The 25,153-nt window shown below is 42.0% G+C and overlaps 1 protein-coding gene across 3 annotated transcripts in view; it reads left to right on the plus strand.

Moving 5' to 3' along the window:
• The window catches only part of osbpl3b (oxysterol binding protein-like 3b), a 52,988-nt gene that overhangs the window by 16,339 nt on the left and 11,496 nt on the right, over positions 1-25,153 (plus strand). The window contains exons 2-21 of one of the 3 annotated variants that reach the window (XM_034228329.1): positions 8,801-8,952; positions 11,493-11,609; positions 12,256-12,309; positions 12,792-12,905; positions 13,166-13,330; positions 13,484-13,607; positions 13,927-14,030; positions 14,353-14,445; positions 14,533-14,692; positions 15,429-15,559; positions 16,105-16,206; positions 17,452-17,589; positions 18,168-18,261; positions 18,378-18,622; positions 19,755-19,892; positions 20,014-20,077; positions 20,200-20,278; positions 20,412-20,556; positions 21,391-21,535; positions 21,635-21,761. In XM_034228329.1, the coding sequence (XP_034084220.1) occupies positions 8,801-8,952; positions 11,493-11,609; positions 12,256-12,309; positions 12,792-12,905; positions 13,166-13,330; positions 13,484-13,607; positions 13,927-14,030; positions 14,353-14,445; positions 14,533-14,692; positions 15,429-15,559; positions 16,105-16,206; positions 17,452-17,589; positions 18,168-18,261; positions 18,378-18,622; positions 19,755-19,892; positions 20,014-20,077; positions 20,200-20,278; positions 20,412-20,556; positions 21,391-21,535; positions 21,635-21,761 (2,491 nt within the window). The remainder of the gene's footprint in view (positions 1-8,800; positions 8,953-11,492; positions 11,610-12,255; positions 12,310-12,791; positions 12,906-13,165; positions 13,331-13,483; positions 13,608-13,926; positions 14,031-14,352; positions 14,446-14,532; positions 14,693-15,428; positions 15,560-16,104; positions 16,207-17,451; positions 17,590-18,167; positions 18,262-18,377; positions 18,623-19,754; positions 19,893-20,013; positions 20,078-20,199; positions 20,279-20,411; positions 20,557-21,390; positions 21,536-21,634; positions 21,762-25,153) is intronic. The other 2 variants (XM_034228330.1, XM_034228331.1) reach the window with 2 other exon arrangements.

The following is a 25,153-nucleotide window of genomic DNA, read 5'->3' on the forward strand; positions in this document are numbered from 1 at the left end:
CCCGACTGGTCCCGACCAATCGGAGCACACTGGGCTCACAGGGAGGGGGCAAGAGCTGCAACGAGCCGTTTAGTGGAGAGAGTGAATACACTAACCCCCTAATCCCACCAGGAGCGTCTGCGCTGCGTTGCGCTGCGGCGCGCTGCGGGTGCGGCGTTTTTAGCTATCGCGGCCACTCTAGTCAATGGGTGCTATTCCACCAGACACGCTGCGCCGCGGCTCGAAGCGTCCCAGAAGCTCCTCGCCGCAAGGAATTTCTAAAATATAGGATGAATCCTATTTTTGACGTGGCGCAGCGCGGCGCAGGCAGGAAGTGGAATGTTCATCCACCAACTGCGAGGCTGCACACAAGACGCTCCGCTTCCGCAACGTTTTGAAACGCGCCTGGTGGGTTAGGACGCAGGAGGAGGTCGCAGCGTGGCGCAGACGCTCCTGGTGCGATTAGGGGGTAACCCCCTGATCCCACTGGAAGCTGCGCTGCGACCTACTCCTGCGTCCTCCTCCTGCGTCCTAACCCACCAGGCGCGTTTCAAAACGTTGCGGAAGCGGAGTGTCGTGTGTGCAGCCTCGCAGTTGTTGGATGAACATTCCACTTCCTGCCTGCGCCGCGTCAAAAATAGGATTCATCCTATATTTTAGAAATTCCTTGCGGCGAGGAGCTTCTGGGACGCTTCGAGCCGCGGCGCAGCGTGTCTGGTGGAATAGCACCCATTGACTAGAGTGGCCGCGATCGCTAAAAACGCCGCAGCGCAGACGCTCCTGGTGGGATTACGGGGCTAGGCCCATTCCCAAACCGCCCCCTACACCATACCCCTCCGTTTTGTGCGTTCACGTGGAGGGTCCGCCATATTGAGCGCTGTTCCAAACCAACAAGTGTGGAGCGGTGTGGAGGGGGAGTGGGCTATTAAGCCCTCAAACAACGAGTCTGCAGCGGTGCTGACTTGAGACCGGTCTCTACCTGACCGGTCTCAATGCTGTGTGTGTCCGTCAGGAAACAAGCTGTTTACAAGTAGTTCCAGCAAACATCCACTGATAAACTGCGATGTTAACAACCTCATGATAACCTCATATGTTTTAACTTAGGATCGTACCTGTGTTTATTCTAGAAAAAGGTAAATGTGTGCATTTTATTATAAAGTTGTGTATATTTACAGACTGTTGCAAAAACTAAGAAGCTTATAAACATCAGGTTTAAAACTAAAAGAGCTTTACAAAAAAGTAACACAATGAAAGATGTTTGGAGTTTTATTTGAGTTATTAATTTACATTTTTTGTCTAAGAGATGCTGATTTGAAACCGTTGTTACATACAGTTACGGCATTTCCTGTTTCTGCCGGAGAGAGGGGAGGCCGTCCCAAAGCTTGCTGCTGTATTTACTCCCTCCATCTGACAGGAGGGAGCCTCGTTGAGCTGCGAGTGTGGCTACAGACGGAGTTCACTCCGTCACGGAGGGGTAGGGTCGAGGGTGTGGTTTGGGATTGGGCCGTAGTTTACAGAGATGCTGTATGCGAAACCAATGTGAGTTTGGAAAATTGCACAGTATAAATCTATTCTAGTAGACCTCAACAATGGAATTATGATCAGTGGAAATGGCCATGACATGTGACCTTTAACCTTTTGTGTAAGAGACACTTTGAAAAGAGCAACTGCATGTATATCTGATTTTTTTGCAAAGAGATAACACGGTGAAAGCCTGACCTAGCGAACTTGCCTTTATTGATTCAAATAAATGCTTATATTATACTTCACATAGACTGAACTTCAGTGAGCCTTCCACTCAGAGAAATTACAGCTTTTACTGTAATATGCAGGGAGTCTCAAGAGTCTCAAGAGAGATATATATTAATAATGTTAAGTGGCCTGCTGGCCTGAGGATTTTTTTTTTTTATGTATGTATGTATTGTGAACGCAACGCTGCGCAAATGTGGGTCTGACTCTGCCTCACAGAGGGTGACTGGCTGTCTACATGATGTGGCCTGCCGACATGGCCACTTTCATACAGATCATACACTAATGCCCTCGATTGGTCTCTGTGTGTAATTCAAGCTCGGGAGGGTGTGTATGTCTGGCGCGAGCGAGAGAGAAAGCGCGCGCACCGGTTACGTGTATTGTTGTTGTTAGCATCTGGTCCTAGCTAGCGGCGCTAACGGATATAATGAGCTGTCAACAAGGTGGAGGAGAGTCCTCTCCTGTCAGACTGAGAGACTGATAACTACAGCTCAGGTGAGGTAAAGGACTCTGAGTGTTTAGGGGTGGGGAACCTCCGGCCCCCGGGCCGTATACGGCCCGCGAGACCATTTGGTATGGCCCTCGAGGTAATTTATAAACACACGCAAAAAATTAAAGAAATCCTGACCGCAAAATAATTAAACAAGTGAGTGCCTGTTTTTCCTGGCAACGGTCATGGTCCTTGAACACAACACGAGCCTAACGTGTCATCACCATAGACTGTATATATAAAGGTCATCACGTGGTATATGTCTCGTCTGACAGGGGTGCAGTTCTGACGGAGAGCACCAGAACGCCACTCCGGGACTTCAAAAATTGCAGTACCCATAAATCCGCACACATGCTGCAGTTTTTGCGTGGCTGTGTCTTTAGTTGAAAGCCCAGTAGCGATCTGTTCATCTGTCATTCTGATCATACAGTCAATAACTTTGTTGTTATTAGCATCTGGTTAGCTAGCTATGCTAACGAATATAAGAAGCTTTTTCTCCAACCAGTGAGGTAAAGGCACATCTTGATCATTATAGTTATCAAAAAACAAGAGAATAAAGTAAACTGGTATAAAATACTATATGACAGTAAACAAAAGTTGTTATTAATAAACAAGAATACAGTTTGAAAGGAGAGTGATTTGTAAAATATCCATAAAGAAAAAGTAAATCTGCTTACAGTTCTGTTTCATATCGGTGTTGAGAGATGTTTCCATAGATCTCTTCATTTTGCTCTCAAAATGCACCAGATTGATGCTTTTAACTTCAATATTTAAAAAAAAATCTTCCCGGGAGACCCGGACCCCCCTAGAGGAGGTTAGGTCCTCCCCACTTAAATAATGTCCACATGGATAGGAAACTAAATACATTTGCACCTATATATATACAGGTATAGCAGGGAGGAGAGAAGGGAGACAGGTGAGGCTGGTTCAGGAGCCCAGACACACTCACAACTATAAATGAACCAAAAACAAATAAATAAACAAGTTTCAATGTTTGTTCATATTGGATATGGTATGTTATTGGTTATGGCCATGTTCTTATGATTTTATGATTATTTAAATGTACACAGTTCTGTTTCATATGGGTGTAGTCTCTTTATTTCCCCCTCAAAGTGCACCAGATTGATGCATTTAAAGGTGGGGTAGGTACATTTCAGAAACCGGCTTGAGATACACTTTTTGTTATATTCCATGGAATGCTCTTAACATCCCGATAGCAATGAATATCTTAAGTGCTTTGACAAAAAATTCATAAAAAAAATTAATCTGTGGAAGCCGTAGTACTGTAAAAAGTACGACCAATCCGTTTAGCCGGGCCGGCTAAACGGATTGGATTGCCGCCCTGTCTGTCAGCCTTCCATCTCGTGCACGCACAAATGTATCTCGTGCCCTCATTGGGCGTGCATTGCGCGTTCATGTGTGTTGGAGGAGGTGCTCTGTAAGGAAGTCTGAAGGAAGGGGCGGATTATTTTCGGCTGTGTACTTTCAAATTTTAGTGCACTCGAGCCGGTTTCTGAAACTTACCTACCCCACCTTTAAGTCCAACATTTAAAAAAATAATCTTACCAGGGGAGCTAGCCCCCGGACCCCCCTAGAGGATTTGAGGTCCACCTCCACTTAAAATATGTTCACATGGATAGGTTCCTAAATAGATTTGCAAATTTTTTTTAAATAGTAACCCATGTCCATATGTTTATTCTGGCGTAGTAGATTTAAAGTTTAGGGCTATCACTATGGGCAGCAACGCTGTAAATATTGACAAATAAATCCAGGAAAATGGCACAAAAGAAAACTGGTAGTGGCCTGGCTGGGTGTATAATTCCCAGCCTGACTTATTGTCCCAGTCCGGCCCTGTATATAATGATGACATGTCCTCCAATATTTCTTGAAATTCTCCGGAAAATAAAAGTTAATCGTCATCCCTCCATTTTACATTTGTTTTGTGATAAAAAAATACTGTCTAAAGATATTATGGGCCTAGTGAAATGTCAGAATAGTTCATGACAATCTTACTTAAGATGTGTTCAGGCATTTGATTTGTAATAGTCTGTGAGATTCTGGAGTAGAAACTCCATATTATACGAGAATTCAGCTGTCCACTCAAACCTGGTATACAAATGTACTAAATGGAAAAAGGGGTGTAACTTACAATACCATTTTTTATGAATGACATTAAATATTTTCACACTGTGTGTGTGGGTTTGTCAATCCTGCAAGGCAAATATATATTTAGTGGGATTCCGGTATCACATTTGTTGATAAGGTCGGATCCATTTTATAACAAAAGAATACAACAGTTGACAGTGGTGTGCAGCATTAGTCAGCTCTATATTTCTTAATTGCTTTTTTGTTTTATTGTCACAAGGCGTTGACAAGACAAAAATGCTTGCGTCTTTAAATTATTTTTGTCTTAACCCAGAAACATGTATATGCACTCCACATTCATTCCATGAGTCTGTTTGAGTTCATGCATTTATAGATGAAAAGGAGGATATCTAGATGACTGGAACTTTCCTGTGGCTCGTGTTTTCTTTGTTGGTCTTCAGAAGCTGTCAGTGTTCATGTGATCCTCTCAGTTTCGTTGACCACTGAACAAACACACCCAGCACACACAGCCTGTGAGCTTCCCCCTTTTCACCGAGCTGTGGTCTGATCATTAGCATGAGCCACACTTTCCTATAAGACTTAAACGGTTTTCATTTAAGACTGTACAGTTGTTTTTCATGATCTAATATTGGTTTCCTTGTGTTTACTATTTGTTAACAACAGAAAAAACTGTCAAGTTAAGTAAGAATACATACTAACGCTAACCCCAACCCCTGTAGCAATGCTCCTAATACTGTTTTATTCAAACCACTTACTGCATTTCTTCATTGCCATCAAAGAGTGTGTGCTCTTCAGGGAGAAAGGGTAATTACTGGAGCTGTGGCGTCTAATAGTGCCGTCGCCCTGAAGGAAGGCTGAGAAGTGGTGTTGTTATATCATATGAAAGGGTGACCTGAAGGGTGACGGTGTGACTGGCCTGCACGTTGCTGGTTTGATCCGTGGAAAGTGGATGAATAAATCATAGGAGATGGAGAGGAAGCATCGGTTGAGATGGGTGGGTAGGTGGGTGGTTGGTTGGTTGGTTGGTTGTGTTGCTGGATAGATAGATAGATAGATAGATACATACATACATACATACATACATACATACATACATACATACATACATACATACATACATACATACATACATACATACATACATACATACATGCATACATGCATACATACATACACAGGAAAAGCATTATATAAATAACATGTATAATTATTATTATTATTAATATTATTATTATACATACATAGATACAAACATACACACATACAAACATACATACAGTAGATACATACATAGATACATATATACATACATAGATAGATACAAACATACATACATACATACATACATACATACATACATACATACATACATACATACATACATACATGCATACATACATACATACATACATACATACATACATACATACACACATAGATGCATACAGATAGATACACTTTTTACGCTGCTATGGACAATCTTGCACTAATGTACATTTCCCAAAGATATTGAAGTGACTGTTATTTTGTATATTGATTGTTGTGCTTTTATTAATATCTGAATGTGTGCATATATATAAATGTGTTGATTGTGTATATATAGGATTGGATATACCTATTTGTATACATATTTTTATATATATTTGTATTTTTGTATTCGGGATTGTGGGAAACGGTATTTCGATCTCTTTCTGTACACACAAACTGAAAGATTGACAATAACGTTGACTTTGACTTTGACATAGATACATACATAGATATATAGATTTTCGTCCGGCCACTTTGGTCTATTGTTGTTGTGGCTGCATTCTGGGTGGAGTGTAAACCTCGGCCTGTGGTCCACAGACATGGCAGTGGTGTAGGCTGTGGCTGTTAAGCAGCACAAAGCTTGGGGAATACGGAGAAGCTAATGTAATTAACCTTGCTGCTGCTAGATGTCAACACAGGGTGTGTCTTATTCAGTGCAAGCTAGCAGGAGAATTGTATTATGATCACAAAATCTTTAAAAAATGTGTACGTAGATTTAAATACATCTCTTTTTAGCATTTGATGAAGGTTACTGTTCATTTGTTTTTATATTGGCAAAAGAATATGTTTTTAATGCATATGCCAAGTGGTTTCCTGTGCTTGACGTCCATCTGTTTTATTGTTGACGTTTTACAACTTCCATACATTTGCCATTAAAACATCCAATGTTAAATTCCAACGAATAGCTTTGAATACTTAATAATCTGTATTCTTATCAAGCCCTAACCAAAACTATGAGACTAACTAGACACTACTGACATAAAAAGAAAATAATTGACGCCAAAGTTGTCTCTCAGACAGAATCAGACAGATGGTGTTGTAATGCAGCGATGATCTCTGACCTAATGGTTCACAACTCAGTACCTCTGTGCATACTCTGTGAAGTTAAACTAACCTGCTGCTTGTTCCCAACATGATTTACACATCATGCCTGTTGTTTGTCAGCTTCCCATTCTGTGACAAACTGCCACTCAGTGCATTATCAGAAAGGGGCTCTGTGCGCTGACGTGGTAGAGCGGGCACATCATGTTAATTAGACTGTGTGAAGTGTGACAGTATACCCTTCCGGGAAAAGATTGTCCCACTCTTGACCTAACAATCAACATTGGCACCTCTGTTGTTTCCCCGACTCAGACTGCAAGGAATCTGGGTGTGATCCTAGATAACAAACTGTCCTTCACTGCAAACATCGCTGCTACAACCCGCTGCTGCAGATACACGCTTTACAACATCAGGAGGATGCGTCCCCTCCTGACCCAGAAAGCCACGCAGGTTCTGGTCCAGGCTCTCGTCGTCTCACACCTAGACTACTGCAACTCCCTCCTGGCTGGTCTACCTGCATGCGCCATCCGGCCTCTGCAGCTCATCCAGAATGCAGCTGCTCGTCTGGTCTTCAACCTTCCAACATTTTCCCACACCACTCCGCTCCTCCGCTCACTTCACTGGCTTCCGGTAACTGCTAGAATCCACTTAAAGACAATGGTACTTGTGTACCATGCTGCGAATGGATCTGGCCCTTCCTACGTCCAGGACATGGTTAAACTGTACACCCCAGCACGTGCACTCCGCTCTGCATCAACCAAACGGCTCGCTGCACCCTCGCTGCGAAGGGGACCCAAGTTCCCATCAGCAAAAACACGTGGCTTTGCTATCCTGGCTCCAAAATGGTGGAATGATCTCCCCATTGACATCAGGACAGCAGATAGCTTACACACCTTCCGGCGCAGACTGAAAACTCATTTCTTTCGACTCCACTTCGAGCGTTAGAACTATTAACAAAGCACTTATATACTAATAAAGGGCTGGCTTATCTAAAGCCAGTTGAGTAGCACTTGAAATGTTTTAGCTCTATGAAACCTGATATACTTATATGATTCTGTTTTCTTCAAGTTTGTATTTTGTTGGTCGAACGCACTTATTGTAAGTCGCTTTGGATAAAAGCGTCAGCTAAATGCAATGTAATGTAATATACTGAGGGTTGCACTCTGCTAAAGAGGCTCAGTTATTTTCACACTTGGTGGAAGTGACGATATTGCATTTCACTGATGATCTCACATCACTGCATCCTAACATGTTGATGCTTCCCTTGTGTAGTCCTCTGTCCCTGAGCTGTGATAAGGATCAGCCTCTGAATGACTGAAACATGTCGAAATCTGTCAGAAGAAAATGCTTTTTTTAATTTAGTGTATATCTTTATTTGGTGATCACTTTTATTGAGCACTGTTTTAAAGTACGACTTTGAATCGCCTCTTTTTTTGAGCATTTTCAATATTATGCTACTTTACACTTCTAACCCAATTCATTTCAGAAAGAAATACTGTAGTTGTATTCACTACGTTGATCTGACGGTTCTTTGCAAAACCTAATAATACTATAAAAAATTATCATGGATGTATTGAATGGTGTGTTAAGTTGTTGTAATCAGCTGACATGTCATTGCATCAGATATAAAATAATACAGTCTATAGTTAAATATAAATAAATCACTGTCTATTTTTCCTAATATTAAAATCATTGTTTAGTTTGTGAAAAATGCCAAAAGTCAAGTAATTTTAGCTGATAGTAGTTTCTTAGTTTACCTTATGCAAGCATCTGAAGGAACTTCATCTTTTGCTGTATGAACACACTTTCTGTGTGTGTTTTCGATTAATTTATTCCTTAAATGCTGACAATCCATCACTCAAATTATTCAACCCTGCTTTCTAATCTTTTTGCAGACTAATTTATGTCCTCAAGTCTTTTCTGTCCATTTTGTTTGCGTACGTGAAAACTGTTCTGCACAGCTTCCCCTATTCTACTACATGAAGATGGAAGAACTAATTGCTCTGAATAACCTAATGCATTTTTCAGTGAGACAGCTAAAAGGCTTTAAAAGGGTTTGCCTATTAAAGCCTTATTTCTCTCCACCCTGTCTCGTCCTGACCCCTTCTCCTGCCCATCTGCTCTCAGTAGAGGAATGTTCCGGGTGCTCCCTTAGCCTGCAGTGGCCAGTCTGCAGCGAGATGGGCTCAGAGGATCGCAGTTCAGCAGCCATGTCACAAAAGATATCCTCGGTGTCACGCAGCAACAGCAGCTCCTCGTCCAAACTGGACAGCCGACAGGTAAAACACAACACACTGCCATGAAAGACTAGAAAAGTTTGAACTATTAGCTTCTCCACATTCATATTTTCTGGTTTACTGTTTTTGTTCTGCAAAAACAACGTCTTCCTGTCCTTGAGGGATTTCTCTGTGTCATGGGAGGAGATTGACTTGACAGTAAATGCCTTAACCACACAAACATTTGCTATTAGGCCCTGTGGTTTTCTCAGAGTTTCTCACAAAGCTCTATTTGGCTCTTTATTAATTCAAGCCAGAGGCAGCCCTATCTGAGGTTCCCTTTGCATTTTAGACAGCAATAACTAAATGCTGCAAACCTGAAAAAAATACGTTTTAACCTGCCTCAGTCTCAGACCACATTTCTTCCATTAGTGGGCAATTTAAGAATACTCAGAATTTCGAAAATGCAAATATGCGACATATCCCTAAAAGGTAGTTCTCCCACTCACACAAATTAGTCTTGACAATAGCGCCATTACCAAACTGTTGTTGCATTTTCCTCTTCTCTTTATCTGCAGGCAGCAGACTCATTCATTATTCATTACAACTGTTCCGTTTGGAAATAAAAGTAATAATGTTTCATTACAGTCCTCCTGCCCACAGGACACCCAGACACTAGTGGTCCATCACAGCAAATGCATCGACTGAAAAGTATTTTGCAGTGCCCATGGAAAAACAAAAGAATATATATAAATATCCATCAAAAGGGCAGTTTCAAACCTGAGACAAGCTTGGATATAAGTTTCATATTATTTATAAAAATGTATGGTCACATTTTGTGGGGTTTCTCACTTAAATATATCTATTTTCTTTCACTCCTATAGGAGCAATTGTCAAGTGAGCAGTTTTCCATGTAGCACGTGCAATTAGTTGAATAGTTAAGTTAGATGTAAACACGAATATGGAGCCTAGAAATTATAAACATAACATAGCCTATAGAGACAAGACAGGTTGAAACCGCTCTAAGAGCCAGCCCCCCTAAAGCTCAAATTGTAAAAACGTCACTGTTTGGTTAGGCTGACTTGTTTCTAGCTGGATGCAGTAACTTCCTCAAACCCATAACTTGCTCTTAACAACTTGTTATTGTGTGGTTCAAACAAAATATATATAAGATGTTAATTAGTGAGCTTTAGAGGTTGTGATTGGCAGATTGTTTACCATTGGACATTTCTTTCCATTCCTCATGTTTCCTGTCTGTGTGCTAAGCTAAGCTAACTGCCATTGATTCATATTCACCGTACTAAGAGGAGTGCTATCAATCTAACTATGTATTTATTTATTTATTTGATGGTAGTGATGTTCAATGTAGGTTCATGTGATTTGTCAAATATATGGTTCAATATACATCTTACAACCATCTTAAAAGTGCAGCCGGACAATTTACAACTTGCTTTTGCTGAGAGCTAACCCTGTAATTGCACATGTCTTCTTGTCACTTGTGTTTTTACTATATCGCTGAAAGGGCCTCTCGACCTTGAAGAAAATGGCCTGGCAGTGTGTGATAATGACTCACTGTGTGAGTGTGTCAGCGGGGGCTGTGACGAGCACTCGAGTGAAAGAACAAGCCACAAGTCCCCCCCTCTCCATCCCCCTTCAGAAATGAGGGTTTATTTTAGACGGCCTCACCTCCAGCCCTCTGACTGATACAGTTTGTTTAGCCAGACATGTATTTACACTGGAACATTCAGGGACACAGAGTCACCTCAAACACCTGCCAAGACCCAAGAGTCCCTTTGGATATTTGTGATGTGAATATGAATTATTCTTAAATGTTTTTCCCATGTGGGATTAATGTAATTTACTGTACAATCCTAAAGAAACTGCATTATCAGCAAATTGAATTCATTAAAAAAAGCGTTGCAACTTTATGAATTTATAATATCTACCTAAACCCAAGGTGATGTTTGCCTATTATGTCCATTTAACAGTACACAAATATAATACATGACATTTAAATAAATGACGAAGACATAATTTAGGGTTTCTCTTTTGAGCAAACATACGTTATACAACAGGTTTAAAAGCTAAGTAATGCATGTTAAAGGCTGCATCATTCTCTGTGTAAACAAAGATGTTATAGAGCTTCCTGTTTATGCTGCCTTCCTGGAATTCTCACCACTCAAATACAAAGCTATCTGGATTAGTCTATGATGAAATATCACCTTAATCTCTGCATTTGCAGAGGGATTTGGATTGTAGCATTATAATCTCAGAAAAGGATTATTGTGAAGAGTTGAGATTAGACAGGTAAGCTAATTTTGTAAATTGGGATCATGAGTTGAAAGTAAAGCTCAAAACTGGACACCTCATAGAGCTCCATTTTCGCTCAGCATAAAATGTATCTCCCACTCCCACAGCCTCCCACTGACTGACTGACACTGCAGTAAAGGAGACACTGAAATCTAATCAATCACACATTGCTGTATGCTTTGACTCCGACCTTGACTCTGTTGTTTGGATGATTTGTTTATTGTTACCTAACCTTACTGCAACTGTGATCTATAACTATATTGTATCTTCTTATAAACCACCTCTGCCCACAGGACAGTTGGGAAATAGTGGAGGGTCTTCGAGGAGGCTTCAGCAATGTCCTGGAGCCCCAGAAACAGGAGGGCTACATGCTCAAGAGGAGAAAGTGGCCGATGAAGGGCTGGCATAAGGTATAATCAACCACATGCGGCTTAATTGACCCACGTCATCTCGATCTTACTCATCTCTCAGAATGATAGACATCATGATGTATTTTTAGACATACTTGAGAATCGAACATCATTACCATTTCCCGGTTTTACTTCATACGTTCAGGTCTCTTTTCCAAAAAGATCTGCTGACATGACTCATTTGTCTTTTAAACTAATTGAATGAGCATGTGCAGTAGCTGATGTCACCCACAGAGGAGTCACATGTGACCTGGGTCAGTAACCGCTCACGCTCTGTCTGAAAGCTTTCACTGGGATAATGCTACCTAGCTGCGTTAGCTGATGGACTGTTAGTTAATAGAGGTAAAACATTTAGTATTGACCTGCAGTCAGTCGCTTTTCTTGTCTTTGTGCTTTCAACTGGAACGTTTACAAAGAGAAGGATCGCAACAGAGTGAGGGAAAGAGTAATAAAGACAGAAATGATGCATGACAAGAGCCTGGGATGACAAATATCTCTCTGCAGAGACATTAACAACCTACATTAAAGAGAGGCGGACTCTGTCATGATCACAGAATCATAGCCGTGACTTCAGACTTGCTGTCAGGATGTTGCATATCATTCCGGCTGCAGATCATTTGCTCATTGTCCTAATTTCTCCATACAGAGGTACTTCTTCCTGGACAAGGGCATCCTGAAGTATGGAAAGTGCAGTGCTGATGTGAGTACAAAAGCCTTCTAGATGCATACTATGTGGTTGTCAGTTACAGAAAGATTTCAAATGACATTTTGTGTCTTGTACCGTTGGCTGTCTTTCCCAAAATATCTATCTGTGCCAGTAGATACTCACAATCTCGTTCAAATCAAATCAAGTTTTATTTATATAGCACATTTTTAAAACGATTTTTGGTCGAGCCAAAGTGCTGTACATACAGTAAAAATACTTTGCACTAAGGACACTTTACAACAAATACAACAGGTTTGTGCAGAATATCGTTGTCATTGATAGGAATCACACGGTGCATTTCACCTGCCAATTTCACATGATTAATTATCAGCAATCCAGACGCTGTAATTGGGCAGGGCTGCGCAGAGCCAATAAAAGTATAATACTGCATTTTAAAACAGAACAGCATCCCTTCACAATTGTATTAATTCCAGTCCAAAATATTCATGACATTGTGTGTTGACTTTGTCTTGCAGATTGAGAAAGGGAAACTGCATGGCTGCATTGACGTGGGCCTCTCTGTCATGGCCATTAAGAAGAAAGCCAAGTGCATCGATCTTGATGCTGAGGAAAACATTTATCACCTGAAGGTAAACCGCGAAGGCTAATGAATGGAAAGCATTTCCTACAGATTGATAGGAAGTGCTGTAAAACATAGATTATTCAGATTATCCCCCTTTTAATTCCTGTAACGGATGCTTACATGGAGAGGACTTTAAAATGACCTTATGTGTTGTGGGTAAGGGAGAATTACAGTCCCTCTGTGTGTTTTTCCACCTTCACGCTTCCTCCACCTAACCTTGACGTCGGGTTGTCTCGTTGATTTCTGATTGTGGTATCTGCTCTCCAGATTAAGTCCCAGGAGCTGTTTGATGAATGGGTTGCCAAGCTGCGCCACCATCGACTCTATCGGCAAAATGAGATTGCCATGTACCCTACCGACAAGTCCTTCTACTATCCCCACTACCCCTCCGCCAACTCCCCTAGCATGGCGGAGGGTGCCTCCATCAGAAAGGTATACCTGTGCACTGCATAGTACTGAAAACTCACTTGATGCTTTCTGCTTCTGCTCATGAAAATCGATTTCACAAAGTCCCCATTTCTTTATAATTTTATGAAGGAAGCACATTGTTATTGGACTGACCTTTGGTTCTTTTGTCCCTTGCAGTGCATGTCTATGCGCAGACAGTCCACAGTGCATTCTGCAGGAGCCTTCCCTTTAAACTGCAGCAGCCAGGCCAAAGTAACCGCCTGGCTCCAGTCATCAGACGACATGGACAAGTGCTCCAAAGGTGAGGCAGTAAAGCTGACTCTGCTGATTTGAGGGGTTTCTTACACTTATAAGTACTATCATGCATTTTTTATAGTATTTATATGTCTTCCATACTGTGTTAGTTGTTTATGAACATCAGCGTCACTGACTGAATAGATGTAGGTTACTGTACGTCAGCCATTTATAGTCTGTAAAGAGAGAGAGTCTGTCCTCAATGGCCAAACGAGTACATGCTAGTGTTTCTGTTCCTTTTATTGCAGATTCATTTTTATTTGTATGTAACTCTCTTCTTACGCCAACCTTCTCATCTCAATGTGGATGTGTTCCCTACTCCACAGACTTGTCAGTGTGTGACGGCTACCTGCTGGAGCTCAACCACCTGCTTCAGAGTATGGAAGTCCTGCACCGCACCTATTCTGCTCCATCAATCCAAACACTGCAGGTCAGCACTTTATTCCTGATTCCTCTCCCCTTCACATGCAGAGCCGGATTGTTCTTGCAACTCAATATTAAGCCTGAGAAACTGTGCAGTAAATGAACTTACTCACATCCAAAACTGGATCACTCAAAATGCAAAATAACTTGTCTTGATTTTGTCTTTTATCATTTCTCTCCGCCAATTATTTTGTTGCCCTCAAGTCATTTGCCTCTAAATATAGAAAACATTGATAAGTCTTTGCCAGCAATGAAACCATTTCCTATGAAGAGCCTTCAAAGTAAAAAAACAACTCTGTCTCGACCATCTTTATCTTTTTGTTCACTAGGCATCTACGTTTGACAGCCCGAAAAAGGAAAAGAGACTTCCAAAGAAATGGCGCACTAAAAACTACAACAAAGATGTCAAAGCAACTCTGCAGGTACACATCTTAATAATGACATGTGATCCTTTTTCTTCTTTTTTCATATGAATCCCTCTAAGTTGTATTCCTGCTGCTCTACTGTAGGTGCCTAGCTGCATCTCCTCTAGCTCTGTGCGCCTCCACGCCTCGAACCCCAACCTCTCCACAGCTGCGCTCGCCAACGACAAGGCGGACACCGAATCGCTGGATTCAGCTTTTGACGTGACCAAGCTGCAGGAGGACTTCTGTCGCGTTGCTGCCAACTGTGAGTCAAATATTATGAGCTGGTCATCTTAAATCACCATTTTTACCATGTAAATCTCCCCAAGTGCACATAAATCTGTCAGACAGCTGTCTTATTTGCATGTAACGTAGAAACGGCAGTGGGTTGTTGTACATAACAAATAGATGTGACAATAGCAGCTGGTAATTACTGATTGTTTAGTTTACATTCATTAGGATTCTGATAGTGTGTTCTGCGTGTCCTCCAGCTGATTTTGATTTGAAAGAGGGGTATTAATTAGTTTTCTGCTACTCCTCATTGACATTTATATTCAGATACCTGATGCTTGACATGGCATAATGAGAATAATTGTTTTTTTACGTAATGGTCTCACAATTCCCACTTTCCCTGTAAAATGAGTTTAAAGTTTGCCCCGGGGAACAACTATCACTTCTGCTGGCATTTCAACTGTCAGATTTATGCACATTCAAAATGATGAAGCTAAGGATGTGTGATTCTAGTTTCGATCTAGTAAGACGAAACATTAATATGACAAGCACTTACTATATTATAACCTCCCAAGCATCTATTTTGAGGTGGGTGGTAAAATGAATAAAGATCGTGACTTGCAAATGGAGGAGATCATCAAAATGTCACACCTTTTCCATTTTAAAGCATGGCGTGATAGACTTTGACTGAATCTGCATGGCACTGAAATTAAAGCAAATCTGTTCGCACTGAAAAAATGTCCCCTCGTTAATTTTTCCTATCTCTACAGTTCATGCAACCATGAAGACGGCCCTGAATACACTAACATCTGAACGAGAGAGATTAAAACAATGTGTGGACCACGAAACAATTCCCCCTACCTCTCCTCAGGTTGTCGGTTTGAAGAACGCTCTGACAACGGTATGTGAAATAACACAAACTCACACCCTTACACATAAATATTGTCAGTCAGTAGAAATTAGTATTCCGCCTTCTTATAGACTTACCTCTCAGAAGCCGGCACCACTTGTAAGGCGTGACACATTGCTGAGCATCTTTGAGGGATTACTAGCTGCCGGTGTGAGGTCTGCCCACCTGAACATATCTATACTCAAAATGGTCGTCATGTTTACTGTGGCTGCTGCCTCCCACCCAGAGACTTCCTTTTTCTATTTTATGTTTTACTCATTGTCATGCTGACTTCTTCGCAGCTTTAGAACTCCTGTGCTCTTTACGCCGACACATTTCGTGCACTTTAAATACCTAGCTGGGTGTTAGCTTCTACCTACCTCACATGGAGTCAGTAATGAGTGAGTAATAGGTCTGCAGTGATAGCACATGCACACATCTCTATAATAAAAGTAAATGGCATGTGACCATAAGCAGCTCAAGTAAGGACATTTAGGTATTAGTATTGACTGATTGGATGTATGATGTAAACATTTTTACACTGGTTATTTTTACAGGCTTTAGCCCACAACTCTGAGCTGAGGGAGCGCCTGTGCAAGATTCATGCCGAGTCCCACATCGTAGAGCCCACACTAATAAATGTCACTGCCCCTGTACAGGTTGGTGCAGGAATGCAGTGACTCTTCTCCCCCCCACCCCCACCATCACTATGATTATTATTATCTCAGTTTTTTTTTTTTCAACCCACAGTGTTGACTTTGCCACAGACTGAATGAGCTGTCCTTTCCCTCTCATCCAAATTCTGCAAATGTTGCTCTCCTCCTCCCTTTTTATCAAGACAATGACTATTAAAAGTGTGATTTTCTTCAATGCAAACTTTTCAGGGAACAAGGCCCCCTCAATTTTTTTGTATTTCCATTATTTTTGCTATGAGAAAGTGCTTCCTCTCAGTCCTGTGGTTGTGTTTTACTATCACATGGCTCAGGGGAAGATTACCTTTCACGTTATTGTCTCCAAAGGAAGCTCTTTACTCTCTTAATCTTTTGCTGACCAGAGAGTGTGAGCTGATCTTATCGGAAATGTGTTTGAACACACGGTGCAAAACTAATTAGCCTCCTCAGAGATTATCTCCAGGCCAATTAATCAGCTCCGGCAATAACAAGGCAATAATAAGAGGATGTAGGGGCGTGCTCACTTCTATGTGTGCCGCTGTGGAAAGTACTTCTCGTTAGTAATTTGTTTCATGTTTTGAGTTGTTTTCAGCAGAACAATATGAATGCTATGAGTTTATTTTGAATGTGCATCTTGTTTTGTGTTAACAACTTGCCAGACAGAAGAGTTCACTTCTTGCACACGTGCACTTCTGACTGGATTAAAACAATTATACAGTGATATATTGGGATACAGACTCTAGAAAAAAGGTTGATTGCAATATATTGCAAAACTGATCGTTCTTTTATACAAATTTAGTTTTAGTTTTTTTATACAAAGTCTTCCATTTTTAAAAGGTTCAAATTTGTGGCGAATTTATGGCTGTTTAACGATGGCACATGAAAATGTTCCTGTATAGTAAAAAGAAAGATGCATGCACTCTGTTGCATGATGTCAAAGTTCACCGATTAATATAAATATATATAACCTTCTATAAAACTGAAAAACATTTCAAAACGCAATTTTAATTGTGATTTATATTGTGAAAATATAATATATGTATGATCATGTATTTTATTGATAACTGTCTTCCAATATATTGAATTTGAGATTTTGTTTTGCAATCCTCACATTATCCAATCATTGTGATTGTATGCTTTTCTGAATTTCCCTGTGATTGCCGCCCATTCTGGCTTTGATGATGTTGCTCTTTTCTTGTTCTTAATTATAGCTGTGAACACTGTGTTTCCTAGAAACAGGAGTCTGCTGATGAATCCCTTCCACTCATACATCAAGTCTCCAACGAGAGCAGAGCTTCAATCACAGAGTCTTTGTCCGAGTTCTTCGATGCACAGGAAGTTCTGCTGTCTTCTAGTTCCTCAGAAAATGAGGTAAGTGTGAAGGCTTAACTGGCACCATCAGCAGCTGAACTGAAAATGAGGGTTGCATAAACGTACAATTATTGTTAATGTCATGTCATTTGTCATGTTTGCTTCTACTATTGTATGAGGAAAAGATCTGCATGATAAAATGGAGAGAAAAATCAATCGAGACAGAAATACACGCCAGAGGTTTTGAATGGATGTAACCTCTCATTTGAAACACATTGTGACAATCAGTGCTGTTGCAAAAAGAAAACATGCCTTTTAAACTACCTTCCCTAACACCACTTTGTTTAATGTGTCATTAAACAAGTGTCCCTCACTTCAGTTTAATTTCCTCGAGTCTTCATAGAGCATGCACGATCAGATAGCAGCTGGAGTGGAAGCAATGTGAAAATGGAAGTTAATTACTTTAATCTAAAAATACTGCAAGTTCAGGTGCAAATTATAGTCACCGGGTCCTTAGGGACCGTTCATCTCTATTGCAGTCGCTTTTTTGCTGATGTTACAGGATATTGAGAGAGACCTGCCCAATCCCAGGTTGTATTAAAATTGTTTCCGATAGTTAAAGTTTGGATTATTTTTAGGCGTCGGAGGATGACTCATACATTAGTGACATCAGTGACAACATTTCCATGGACAACTTCTGCAACGAGACAGAATGTGAGAGACCAAACTCAGGTAAGATTTTGGACATACCTTGGACCTTGGATACCACACAAATATTTCCACTTTTGCATTCACCACACAAAAGGTTGTCGGTGTCCTCTGACCTCTCTAACACCATCTGTTTCCAGGCTCTGTGGAAGAAGGCACTGTCCTTTATCAGCGTAGATCCTGCCTGCCCTCGCCCAGCCCCAACAACAGCTCCATTAGCCTGTGGAACATCCTCAGGAACAACATCGGCAAAGACTTGTCCAAAGTGGCGATGCCTGTACAGCTGAATGAGCCGCTGAACGCCCTGCAGAGACTGTGTGAGGAGCTGGAGTACAGCGAGCTGCTGGACAGGGCTGCTAACACACAGGACCCTTTTGAACGTATGGTGAGATGGCAAACACACCGTTTTTCTGTGTGAGTGTGTGGGCAGAGCTAGGTTCACATGTTCTCTCTCAGCACATAATGGGCCTCCTTTTACAAAAGCAGTTGCCCTTGGTGAAGCTAGTCTGTAAAAGGAAAGGAAAGTGGATTCTTTGAGAAACTTTTCATCACACCAAGGACCAGAAAGAGACTTAGAGCTCACTCTGCTTTCACATAGGGTGTGTCCATGTGAAATGTTTTCCCCCAGGTAGCCATAAAGAAATTGAAATAACTGTTGACTCATTCTTACATTTTTAAAGGAATAGTTTTACATTTTTAGAAATTCTCTTATTCTCTTCCTTGCAGGAGTCAGATGAGATTGATGCTCTATCAAGCCAGGCAACAATTAACTTAGCTTTGCTTACATTGTAGACAGGAAAAGGGAGACAGCTTTCTTTCTCTAAAGTGAAAACTACCCAGCACTTCTAAAGCTTAATAAACATTTTATATCCTATTTGTTAAATCTGTACACAAACAGGTTAAACATATATATATTTGGATAGAACCAGGAGTTACTCAATCTTTGCCCGCTCTTATTCCTCTAGACCAGTGACTTCAGCTGCCCAGTGTCAGAGGTATTGTCAAGTGCTTGAATGAGATCTTGCTTTACAGATTTCCTGCAGGCAAATGGCAAGATTGTGCCTCTTTGGGTGTTTCACTTCCTCACATTTGCAACGCCGAACTTTGGAATGATAGTCATTTGCTTGCGTTTTGTTCACTGTGGTGTGGGAGGTGTGGAGCTACAGCCTGTGGAGTCAGCTAGTTATAAAGGACAGAAGTGCCACAGACAGTATATAAATGTGAAATAAATAGCAGCTGAAGTCGATGTCAGCTCCAATCCTTGGCTTCCCATTATGATGGGGAAGTAATTATATGTATGCTCTTGGCTCAGTGCAAGTGCCCCGGTATTCAGACAGTAACTCTGCTCCTTACAGCATGGAGGTGAATGACCAATAATATGTGGTGCTTTATAAAGATGATATACCTCATGTAGTTCAATGTTCTGCTGATCTCGAAATGTATGTTCAACACAAATTGTTCTGTAATAGACTTTATCACAAAGGCAATACTAACTGTAATCGTTTCTCTTTGTGCAGGTATACATAGCTACATTTGTTGTATCGGGCTATGCATCCAGCTACTACAGAACAGGAGGAAAGCCTTTTAACCCTCTCCTGGGAGAGACGTACGAATGTGACCGGCCAGATAAAGGCTTTACATTTGTTGCCGAGCAGGTATGCATGAATCCAGTCTCTGTGCTATTCATAATCCCAGTATTCTAATAATAATTTTAATGCATGCACTGGAAGCATTTTTATTGAATCAATTTACTAACCCAGTTGTTTTAAACATCAGGTGAGCCATCACCCGCCGATCTCAGCTTGCCACGCAGAGTCTAAAAACTTCATCTTCTGGCAAGGTAGTCGAATATAGAAATGAATCTGGTCCTTAGTCAGTGTTTGAATATATTTGAACAGTGGCTGGCTCTCTAAGATGAATGCTGAAAGTGTATGATTACTTTCTTTCTGATTGATTTTGTAGATGTGAGGTGTAAGAACAAGTTCTGGGGGAAATCAATGGAGATTCTTCCTGTTGGCACCACTCATGTAACTCTGCCGGGGTGAGTCTTTTGCATTATTTATTCTAAGACTCATAGATAGAGACTTTACAAACCAAGGGCCATGTCAAATAATAGAGCAATATCTACCAAGTCACGTTAAAAGGAATGGTGTTTTAATCCCTTTTGTTTCTAGATTTGGAGACCACTATGAGTGGAACAAGGTGACGTCCTGCATCCACAACATTCTCAGTGGACAGCGCTGGATTGAACATTATGGAGAGATCTCCATCAGAAACTCCAGCAGTGATATTTGTCAATGCAAGATCACTTTTGTTAAGGTGAGACAAAAAGAAGAGTTATATTTGGTAACTGTATGCAGAGATGCACCCACCCTAATGACTCACATTACCACTATCAACAACTTTTTCTTTAGCCACAAAAGCTTTCTGTTCACATTTCTCATAACAAATGCAGTCTTTAATTTGGAAATGTGAAACTAAAGGCTGAACTACTCTTCTTTCTTCTTCAACACAAGGCATATGAAGCATCTTTCAAACAAAAAGGCTTTTAAAGGCCTTAAGGGTTGATGTCACACCTGCTCCACGTAAAATATAGTGATTTAAAAGCCATTATAATTAAGTACATTCCAGCTCCTGCATAATGTAGCGCCTTTTCTTTCCTCTCTTTAACGCCCTATGTGTTTGTGTTGGTAGACATCCCTCTGTGCGCCCCATGGAGTGTGATTTAAAATAAGAAAAAAAAATAATGATGTAGTCGCCTTAAGAATAGTAAATGCAGTTGTACCTTCATTAGTCCATACACCTTGTACACAGATGATGCTCTCCACTACGAACACCACAGTTCTCAGTGTTTGATGATTGGAAGCCTTTACTGGATGGAGAAGGTTAATTGCTTTAGCATGTGCCCATTTGAAAGACCTCCTGAAGCTGCGAAGGGTAGCAAGTCCAGACACGTCAGAACTCATTATGCATCTTTATCTACCATTAAATACAGCAGCTTGGCAACACACAGCTGGGGCTCGGGATGGTTTACTCAACAGCAACATCTGCTGACTGCGAGAGAACATGATTGTGATCGCTAAGTTGTCTATTCATGCTCAGTTATAATAGCTTAAAACTAAGTTCTTCTCCAACTGTCAATCCTTTTCACAGGCCAAATACTGGAATTCAAGCGTGAATGAGGTGGAGGGAGCTATCACAGATAACAAAGGGAAGGTCATCCACAGACTCTTTGGAAAGTGGCAGGAAGCTGTTTTCTGTGGAGACCCTCCCTCAGCCAAATGTATCTGGAGAGCAAGTATGATTTTCTTTTATAAGAATGCAAGAACCCCTTTTGCAATGCATATCTCTTTCTGACTGTACCTGATGCATTGGTTGTTATTTATGTTGAATTTAGATGCAATGCCAGCAGACCTTGAGCAGTACTATGGTTTCACCAAGTTTGCTATTGAGCTGAACGAGCTGGACCCCCCCCTGAAGCTGCTGTTACCCCCCACCGACACCAGACTACGGGTGGACCAAAGGTACAAGATCAAAACAAATTGTGTTTTCATGCACTTAAATTACATAGTTATTGATAACCTGAATAATTAAATACTTACGAGTGTGTTTATGGTCGTTAAACATGTTATGTCCGTTCTGTGGAAACCACCTGGGCCAAGTGACACGGTTTTGCTCATCACGATATAGGCCTACTTTCTTGTGCGCACGAGAAAGTTACAGGTTCGCCGTGGAGCTGTGCCTTTTACACAAAGCCTTCGCTGTGTTTACCTTCATTAGACAGCTAAAGAGCAACTGCAGGCTGCTGTTTTAACCACACACACCTCTACACACACACACACACACCTCTACACACATCGAACTGCCCGATTATTCCCCCATAACTCGTTCTATTTCGTCCCTACTGACCGCCAGAGGCGGTGCTTTAAGCACTGGATATGTCCATCGCGCGCATGCGCAGCTCGAGTACCAATAACAACAAAGTCACCTGTGACCCACGTGACACCGGCTATATCAGCCGGTGTCGTCAGAGGATCTGTTCCTTTCATCTTCTCGCTGCGCGAGAGTACTGTGGCTACATTTTTGTAGCCTACAGCGTTCAGGTTTGATCTGAGGGATTGCTCTGCAAGCAGCTGGCCGCGTGCAGCTTCGCGACTGACAGTCGGAGCTACGGGTCGTTAACGCGTCCTCCAGGAGCTGTGGCCGGCTGTGCGCTGTGCAGAGCCTCGACAGACAGGTCAGCTTGTTGCTGGTGATGGCTGTGTCCCCGCACCCTCTCCCAGCCAAGTTGTCCTGATTGCCGTCTTATTTTTTGTTTGGCTTAGACTTTCTGGTGACGACAGTGTTCCCGCTTCCTCTCCCATAAAGTTGCCCTTATGCTCTTTTGAAAGTTCTGCTTGTGGCGTTGTGCCCGAGCTATCATTAGCATTTGAGTCCCAGCTTTGGCTGTGTCCCTCATTCAATTTAGTATGGAAAGCCCAGAGTGTCATATTTTAAACCCGTTTTTCGTTTAGATGCAGAGAGTAAGGTAAGTACTTTCTATTTCTTAGAAGCTATTATCTGGTCTTAACATTTGTGTTCTGACTTGGTCGCTTGATTGTTAGCAGCAGCTGCTTGGCTAACACCTTGCTGTTAAGCTTAATTATTAACTCAGCCGGTGAGGGCAGTGCTCCCACTCCCGGTAACATAGGGTTTGATTGCAGTAGCGCTAGATCGTTGTATTACTGCTCCTCGTACTAGACTCCTAGCACTAGGAATAGGATGATATGCAGAGAACATCTTCACTGCGGGTGCTGTGTGCTCTGCATGTGCGGTTACTACTGTAACCATGGCCTACGGTTCTATGCGGGCTGTTCTCTTTCTTAGAAGCTAATTATCTGGTCTTAACATTGTGTTCTGACTTGGTTGCTTGGTTGTTAGCAGCAGCCGCTTGGCTAACACCTTGCATGTACTGTTACGCCCCGTCTACACTACAGGCATCGAAAAATGCTTTTACCGCTTCGCCCATTCACTTGAATGGGGGTAACGTAGTTGATTTTTGAATCTTCGCCGAACTGCATTGTGGGGAGCGGAGCGTGGCTTTGCAAGCATCGTGAGCATCAAAAGTTGAGCAATGTTCAACTTTTGAGGCTCGATGCTTGGCATCAGCCAATCAAATCCTGTTTATGCAAATCCCGCCAGTACAAGCGCTAGCCAATCAAACCGTGTGCAAGCTGGGAGAGCCAGACCGCAGTTCATTTCCTCATATTCCAAACGAGAAATTATGGTAGCAAATCACCCGGTTCTTTACGACCAGAACTATTTACCGGGATAAAAACCGGAGGAACCAGGCATGGAGGGAGGTGGCAGAGACAGTGGGTGAAACTGGTAGGTTTTCGCCTGTTTGGGGATTTTATATCCAGTTTACTTCGTTTTAACATTGCTATTGCTTTGTATGTCGGGGGCGGGAGATTCATGTGAGTGGTTGTTGGTCGCCTTGGGCGCGAGAAATCGCCAAGCCTCAGACACGCCCAGCTTCAAGATTTTTTATGCCTGTAGTGTAGACGGCCCGTTACGCCCCGTCTACACTACAGGCATCGAAAAATGCTTTCACCGCTTCGCCCATTCACTTGAATGGGGTGACGTAGTTGATTTTGAATCTTCGCCGAACTGCATTGTGGGGAGCGGAGCGTGGCTTTGCAAGCATCGTGAGCATCAAAAGTTGAGCAATGTTCAACTTTTGAGGCTCGATGCTTGGCATCAGCCAATCAAATCCCGCCAGTACAAGCGCTAGCCAATCAAACCGCGTGCAAGCTGGGAGAGCCAGACCGCAGTTCATTTCCTCATATTCCAAACGAGAAATTACGGTAGCAAATCACCCGGTTCTTTACGACCAGAACTATTTACCGGGATAAAAACCAGAGGAACCAGGCATAGAGGGAGGTGGCAGAGACAGTGGGTGAAACTGGTAGGTTTTCGCCTGTTTGGGGATTTTATATCCAGTTTACTTCGTTTTAACATTGCGATTGCTTTGTATGTCAGGGGCGGGAGATTCATGTGATTGGTTGTTGGTCGCCTTGGGCGCGAGAAATCGCCAAGCCTCAGACACGCCCAGCTTCAAGATTTTTTGATGCCTGTAGTGTAGACGGCCCGTTAAGCTTAATTATTTAACTCAGCCGATGAGGGCAGTGCTCTCGCTCCCGCTCCCGGTAAACGCATTGTATGGTTGCAGTAGCGCTATATCGTTGTATTTACTGCTCCTAGTACTAGACTCCTAGCACTAGTATATGCAGAGAACAATCTTCACTGTGTGTGCTGTGTGCTCTGCATGTGTGGCCATTAAGGAGGATTTCATCCTCCCAATATTATATTATCTAGTGGGCAGCCGTTTGGCTGACACTTTTAGGCACCGGCCACAGTTACTACTGTAACTAAGGTTCTAAGCCGTAAGTACTGGCCATAATTACTACTGTAACTACGGTTCCAAGCCGTGTAAGTACTGGCCATAGTCAATACTGTAACTACGGCTCTATGCTGTGTAAGTACTGGCCATAGTTACTACTGTAACTACGGTTTTAAGCCGTAAGTACTGGCCATAGTTACTACTGTAACTACGGTTTCAAGCCGTGCAAGTACTGGCCATAGTCAATACCGTAACTACGGCTCTATGCTGTGTAAGTACTGGCCATAGTTACTACTGTAACTACGGTTCTAAGCCATGTAAGTACTGGCCATAGTTACTACTGTAACTACGGTTCCAAGCCGTACAAGTACTGGCCAGAGTTACAACTGTAACTACGGCTCTATGCTGTGTAAGTTCTGGCCATAGTTACGACTGTAACTACGGTTCTAAGCCGTGTAAAGCCTAAGCCTGCCTTGTCTTTCCGTTAAGCAGGTAGCTGGTGAAGGCTGTGTTCCCGCTCCCGGTTACGCTGCA

This window comes from Gymnodraco acuticeps, unplaced genomic scaffold (genome assembly GCF_902827175.1).
Source record: "Gymnodraco acuticeps unplaced genomic scaffold, fGymAcu1.1, whole genome shotgun sequence".
NCBI lineage: Eukaryota > Metazoa > Chordata > Actinopteri > Perciformes > Bathydraconidae > Gymnodraco > Gymnodraco acuticeps.